Source organism: Rhamphochromis sp. 'chilingali' (genome assembly GCF_963969265.1).
Source record: "Rhamphochromis sp. 'chilingali' genome assembly, chromosome: 5".
Taxonomy (NCBI): domain Eukaryota; kingdom Metazoa; phylum Chordata; class Actinopteri; order Cichliformes; family Cichlidae; genus Rhamphochromis; species Rhamphochromis sp. 'chilingali'.
The window spans coordinates 36,559,471-36,567,009 of record NC_137932.1 but is presented as its reverse complement, the minus strand read 5'-3'; the positions used below and the strand labels follow the sequence as shown (position 1 = coordinate 36,567,009).

Sequence of the window (7,539 nt, the reverse complement as noted above, 5' to 3'; positions counted from 1 at the left end):
CCTTTGAGGAGGCAAATTCTGGGGGAAAGGGATGACTGGTCTATCCCTGGGCATGAGGTCAAGGAGGTAGTTAAACAAGGACATTTTTCAGTAGTTGGGGAGAGAGCGGTCTGGGCATCTTTGCCAAGACAACTGCCTCTGTAACCCAGACAAGCTGCAGTCGATGGATGGAAAACGTTTAAATTTCTCATTTAAGTTTGTTTTATAATGTGATACAGAATATTTTCAAATGATGAAATCCTTTTCCACTATATTCCATTCCATTAGGATAACTTAACTTAAGATAATTTTGATTTCCACTGTGTAATTTAACCACATTTATTTTTGTATTTTGAGGATTTGAGGATAAAGAAAGCTCAAAAGCTCAGTCGGTCAAATGATTGGACAGGTTGTATGGCTTTACAGTGACAGGTCCTGTTCTCTTTTAGCTGAAGAAGAAATCAGCATGCGACTCATTATGACTGGGTTTTAATTTTAAGAGGTCATAGGTCAGGTTTGACTGAAGTGCTTAACAATAGTCTTTATGCAAACATCCTTTTTTGGAGCATAAAAATGCAACTTCTAAAAGTCATAGAAACTATTTTGTGTTTATAAAATTTTTATTGTCACTATATCTAATGTCTGTGTGTGTCCTGTGACAGGTGTTGCTCATTGTTGAAAATATGAGAATAGTAATTATGTTAACTGCGCACTTCGGTTCAGTTCGACTGAGAATTTTAGCTTCTTATGCACGACCAAGAGGCATGTGGCTCATGCAGTTACATGTTACCAGATCAGATGGGCTCAGGTATGAACGGTGATTCCTGAGGAATTCAGACTGAAAGTTTGTTCTTTTCTCTCCACAGGAGTATGAATTTGTGGTTCTGCCCAATGCTTTCATGATCCATATGCCTCATGCACCCAGCTTTGACATCACCAAGTTCCGCTCCAATAAGCAGTACCGGGTCTGCCTGAAGACCCTGAAGGAGGAGTTCCAACAGAACATGTCGCGGCGGTACGGTTTTGCCGCCCTTAAGTACATGACGGCTGAAAACAACAGCTAGCCACCACTGCGGACCCTCATAGCCCCAACTCTGAACTACTGACATGCTCCACAGGCTGCACGAGGGGAGCATAGTGTGAACGGAAGCCTGTGTGGGTCCTGGGGATACTTTGAGACTTAAGTCCCTCAGAACATTGGACACTGAGTGTGACACTGCAGGGGCTCTTTTGTTCCAACTTTGTCATCAGTTGTGGATAAAGGAGAAAATGTGTGAAGTGTTTCCTTCTCCCAGGATGTTAAAGCTATGAATGATCGCACAAGGGACTGCTGGGGCTGGGCCCCAGGTGTGTGGGCCTCAAGCTTCAGTTATGGAATATGATAGACAGCAAACAAAAATATTGCCTTGCCATATTTCTAAGACCAATGACAGTGTTATGGCTATGTGTAACATTATGTGCGTGTGGGTGTGTGTTTGTATGTGTATGTGAAGGTAGATACGTGTGTGTGTGTGTGTGTGTGTGTGTGTGTGTGTGTGTGTGTGTGTGTGTGTGTGTGTGTGTGTGTGTGTGTGTGTGTGTGTGTGTGTGTGTGTGTGTTTTCTGCCAGGACAGTGCTTAGCAGGGTGTAGAGCACTGTGGACTAAGCTTTCCAAAACTATGAAGTAACAGGAAGCTGCAGTATGACTGACAGCACAGCCCCGGCTCCAATGCAACCGATCTGCAGGCAGCAGGACAAAGAGGTCAACATGTTGACAGAGAGTTAAAAAACCTTGTTGTGACGAGTGAGACACACTCAGATACTGAGGGTAGCAGCCATCTGACCATCTGCTGCTGCTGAATTTGTTTCATGGCTGATACAGATCAGAATAAATCTTCCTACTCGTATGACAAATAAGCTAAAAGTGTAATAATGTCTGGAGACCATCCGCTTGGTTAATTTTCAGGGGATCTCCACATCAGCCCTGTAGTGTGTCTTCGGTTTTGGTACGACTACAGAATGTGACAGCAGATGGAAGCATTGTCGCTTAGTTAACTGCCTCCCATAACAGAGTGCAGCAACAAGGCCCAACAGTCAGCATTATCCATGAGTGGGTTAAATGGTTGATGGGTGGATGGGAAATCTGTAAAAATCTACCAGTTCCAGTAAGGTGAGTCCCAAACACTTTCTTCCTCACGCTCGTTCTTTCTCCCTCTGGCCTCTAGTTTGACAGCAGTTCAATTCAGGTTTTTTTATATAGCGCGAAATCACAATAATAGGTCCCTGAAGGTGCTTTAATGTAAGGTAAAGACCCTACAATGATACTATAGCAGCCAAATGAGCCAATAACACAGTGCCAGTGTGCGCTCTCTTTGTTTGTGAGGTGTCACACCATCAGTTGGTGTATCGTCAACTTATTATTGGTCTGGTGTGAATGTTGTGCCACTAATTTCATGTTACCTGGAGAGGCTGTGGACAGACTGGCAGCCATAGAGTCCTGATAACAAGACACTACTGGGCATTAATGTCCTGTATGATATTATAAAGAAAAACTAAAGTTAGATACGGGTCTAAAGACATTAGGAACACAAATCACTGCAGGAATAATTTTGTAATCAATACAGTGAAAGTGAAACTGAACGTTTTGACTTCAGTGGAAAACATCATGAGGTCAGGTGAGGAAAGAAGTAGTGAAGCAGAATCCCGGTATTTAACCCAGATTTGTTTTGTCACCTTTAAAATGGTCCTGAAAGTTGCTGATCCACTAATCATCATGTGATTTGCCCCAGGAGTCACAGTGTGAAACGGCTGTGTAAAGGTCCGATCGCTCCTCCTGTGCACTTCACACATTGCTGTAGTCAAATTATTTAATCTTGGCAATACCTAATAAGGTAGCCACCCCAGGTATCATCCCGGGGTGGCTGTAGCTGAGGATCTACTGATCGCAAGGTTAATGGTTCGATCCCTGGCTCCAAGTTGCAGGGTCTCTCAAGCATCCATCAGTGTGTGAGTGTTAGCTAGGAAGCACTGAAAGGAAAGTGCTTCTGTGAATGTGGCGTGTTGTATAAAGTGCTCCAGGAGAGTAGAAAAGTGCTATATAAGAATCAGTCCATTTACCTTTTTTATTCATTTTTATTAAGTCTGCTTTACAAAGCGTTTCACACGGGAATGAGCTTCATGCAAAGGTCATTTCAAGAAGAGTTCATTTATGGGCATAACAAATTGTTCAAAATATATATATCTTTGACTAGGATGTAGATGATGATCTGTGTTGCTTGTCAGTCCACTTATAGGACACCATCACTGCTTTCCTGTTATAGGAAATAAAGGCAGCGTTGAACCACGTTTCCTTAATTCACCCTGATATAATTATGGCTCACATTCTTCTGTGCAGCTTCGCTCAGCTAGGAAAAGACAATCTGATTATCTGAGCACAGCTGCTGCCCTTGTGTTTCCTGCTGCCTGCTGTACTTCAGTCATGAGTGTGGTGGTAAAGCAACCTGTTACCTAAGCAACCAAAATGTAATAAAACTAACACATGCATTTTAATCCACATCAGTCCTTCTTCCTGCAGGTTAGGCGTGTAAAAATTGTTAACTGAAGGTGCAGTCAGCTGCAGTTATGGATTCACTCTTCCACTTTGAGCAGCTGGAGGCACCGCGGCCTCTGTCAGGTCCCAGCCAGGATCAGAGTGAACGCGTCATTAGGCAGCAACTTGTCACTCGGTCCTAGTCTCCAAAAAAGTCCCTGGACTCACACAAACTTGATACTGATGTGAAACTAGAGGCCTCTCTCTCACACACATCCCAGTGATCTCTCACCCTGTACAGGAAGCTGCACAAGGTCTTGGTGCAGGTTAGTGTGTATGAATGTGAAGAAGCTATCTAAGTGACTGTTGTATGATATTCGGTCTTCGTCTGTTAGCCTTGCAGGGCTGAGTGGGGCTGCAGTGTGTAAGTAGGACAGTGCTGATTGATGCTGCTACCTGAATAAAAGCAAAGAGTCAAAGCGTGCCGTTTCATCATTCCTACTTCTGTGATCGCCAGTTTGACCTCATGAACACAATAAATAAGAACACAGCTGGCACTACAGTATAGGGGAAATAGCCCATTCTGTTTTCAGTAGTCTGAGGGACGTCTTTTTGGTTTGTGAAGACATTTCAGCTCTTATCAAGGAGCCTCTTCAGTTCTAACAACTGATGGAGACTCCCATTTAACCCAGACTTGGTTTGTGACCTTGGAGATGGTCCTGAAGGTCACTAACCCAATAATCATCATGTGATTTGTCCGAAGCCGAGGTGTAAAACAGCTATGTAAGGGTCCAAGCACTCCAAAGTGCACCGCACAGCTTAGACTACATTTTCATCCATTCTTGCGCCACTGCTGCCAGGATATCTGATACATGATATGTCTTGGCTGTGTGTTGAAATCACCTCCCCAGGCACCCTTGTCAGACAAGCATTGTCCTCCACAGTAATGAGAAGAACTATTTAGCACCTTTTTATAGTGTTAACAAAATGCTTTGATCCATCCTTCCATTTTCTTCAGTTTACCCGGGTCGCGGGGGCAGCAGCCTACACAAAGAAGCCCAGACCTCCCACTCCCTAGCCAGCTTCTCCAGCTTATAAATAAAATCTCTCCAGTGTGTCCTGGGTCTGCACTGCACTACCCAGAACACCTCACCCAGGAGGCATTATTGTCAGATGCCTTTCAATGTGGAGGAGTAGCAGCTCTACTCTGAGCCCCTCCCAGATGGTCACTTCACACTGGCCTGTGAACCACTCCAGTGCGAGCTGGAGGCCACCATCCTGATAAAGCCAACAGAATCACATCATCTACGAAAAGCAGAGAGGAGATTCTGAGACACAACTTTTCGGTTTGGCTTTTAACCCAGTACAGAAATGTTCATTTTATTCAGATTTTGTTGTCTTTCTGATGTTGGTGTTCTATATTGTACTTTTATTTTTACTCTGGCAGTAGGGTGAGGCCCCACCTCACTTTGGTTATAAGACACTCGTGGCTTAGTGAATGTAACCTTCACATACTAAAAGCAAAAATAAAATTTCTGGTTGAAATGTTGCTGCCACCAACAGAACCTTAAGTCAGCCATTCCCTCAGTTGAAACTGACACCTTTGCCAAGCTCGACCTAACGACCTAGCCAAAATGTTCAGTAAGGATCTAGCTCTCTCTCTTCCTTATGGTGCAGATGATTGTTCAACAGACAGAACATGAAGCCATGGATTGTGCATTACTGACTCATTAGTACAAGGAATGATCTGTCCTTCATTATCTCCTATGCACAGGTTTTTTCTTTGTAGAGAAGAAAGACAAGTTCCTTTGGCCCTGTATCAACTTCCGTGGTTTAAGATAACGACAAAGAATAAATGCCCTCTACCCTTGCTTACCTCTATTTTTGAGTTGCTCCAGGAGTGCGACTGTTTTTACCAAGTTGAATCTCAGTAATGCTTACATTTGGTGAGAATAAAGGATTGGGGATGAGTGGAAGACAGCAATTAATACACATCTGGGTCACTTTGAGTACTTGGTAATGTCTTTTGGTTTAACAAATGCTCCTGCAGAAATTTCAGACCCTCAAACGATGTCCAGAGATTTCATTAACAACTTTGTCAATCTTGATACTCTTGATCTTGATGATACTCTCATCTTTTCCAAGACTTCTTTGGTTTCATTGTGGAAAGAGGTCCTTTAAAGTCAGACACAGTAAAGGTTCCATCAGGGTGGAGTAACGGAGGGAGCTAGCAATAACAGTCAGGCAAGCAAGCCATGTTGCTCGGCCATACTCGCCTCTCTCGACTAACCCACAGAGGATGCCTTGCAGTGGGTGAGCGTCTTTACTGTGGCACAAAAGGTCATTTTGTTTCTACTTGTCCGGTGTGGCCAAAAGGCTGTGCCAGCCAATAAATCTAAGGATACTGGCAGTCAATATCTTCTCCCTAACAAGTAATACCTGCTAAGATATGTCATCAATACAGTTTGGTAGACTGTGAGGCCATAAAGTTTCATTAATTACTATCACCTATAGATCTGGTTATCAAAATGTCAAGATAGTTTTCAACGTCTGACTGATCCCCTGACTAGAAAACTATCCTTCCACCCACCTGCATAATTGGCTCCCTGACTTGGGAGTCATTAATCCAGCATGGCCAATGAAAGCTGTATGTTTGATTTTGATTACTGTTTAAATAAAAAACAAAACTATACCATGTACGTAAGTATTCATAGCCTTTGTTGAACCACCTTTGGCAGCTTCTCAGTTCTTCTTTACAGAACCTCTCGAGCTCAGTCAGGTTGAATGGGGAGTGTTGGTGTACAGCATTTTTCAGATCTCTCTAGAGATGTTTAATCAGGTTCAAGTCTGGGCCACTCAAGGACATTGATTGTGTTGACCCAGAGGAGTGTTTAGCTGTGTCTCTGAGGTATTTGTATCTTCAGTGCTGGTGCACTTTTTGACCTACATTGATCCATTCTTTCATTCTTACACCAAATTCCACAATCCAAATCAGAGCTCGACTGGGACAAAAAATCAGACCTGGCATTTTTGGTCTGGGTGGCCACCATGATTGGTCAAAACTGATAGCCTTTGTTATGTATGTGCACATATGCGTGAAATTCCTTAAAGCAATAATAGTCACATAATCACATTATCTGTTTAAAAGATGTATTACTGGGAAAATTTGTTGTTTTTGGTTGTTAGCGTTTTGTTTGGGGTGGTATTTTAAAAGCCTGTATTATAGCAGAACTCAGGTGAATAACATAGTTTACTGACTAGTCTTATGTGTCTTTGTCCACAATCTGTTCCAACTAGACAGAAAGAGAGACAGGGGTGAGATCTGTTAATGGTGGTAAGAAATCCAAGAATGAAAAGAAATGGTCAAAAGTATTTGAGATCTATATTTATTTATTTATCATATATAACTGCTAGTCATTTTGAAGTCATACAGATCTTTTTCCCTTGGCCTCAAAGCCAGTGATGTCTTCAGCTTTCTGGACTTTAAAAAAATATTGTGGAAAAACCTGACCGGAGAAGAAATGGGAAAAAAGTAGTAGTAAATGTTTATATTTCCTTATACAGAAGTTTAAAACAGGCAACAAGTTTTGTTGTATAAAAAGCTAAAGCCTTGTGCATACTTTATGAAGTGCAAATGAGGGTTTAACCATTCTGTTATGGGAATGTTTTGGGGAAAAACACTGGGATCACAAGGATGGAAAGGGCTGCAGACGGAGGTGAGAGAGAGGCTGCAGTCAGATGTGGACAAAATGATAAACTTGAACTTTTCTGCTTTTATCGTCATTTATTATCATCTTAACATTGAGGCAGACAGTGAGCTTGTTTTTTTATTTTATTTTAAGATAAATAATACTACCCTTTATCCAACGTTCAATTGGAACCTCTCCATAATGCTCTTCTTCTATAATTATTAAATTGATGTGTGACGTTTGTTTTATTTATTTAGCAGGTTCTGAAATACATTTTATCTAAAAGGTTTGAAATTAAATGATCTAAATCATTTGCAAAACAAATAAAACCTTTAAACTTCACCTGACTTTGTATTATTGTA

General features: G+C 41.9%; 1 protein-coding gene across 2 annotated transcripts in view; it reads left to right on the top strand.

The window, feature by feature from the left end:
* The window catches only part of large1 (LARGE xylosyl- and glucuronyltransferase 1), a 71,301-nt gene extending 67,334 nt beyond the window's left edge, over positions 1–3,967 (top strand). For both annotated transcript variants that reach the window (XM_080882137.1, XM_080882136.1), the window contains exon 15: positions 846–3,967. In XM_080882137.1, the coding sequence (XP_080738263.1) occupies positions 846–1,043 (198 nt within the window). In that variant the 3' untranslated portion in view covers positions 1,044–3,967. The remainder of the gene's footprint in view (positions 1–845) is intronic.
* The last annotated feature ends 3,572 nt before the right edge of the window (positions 3,968–7,539 follow it).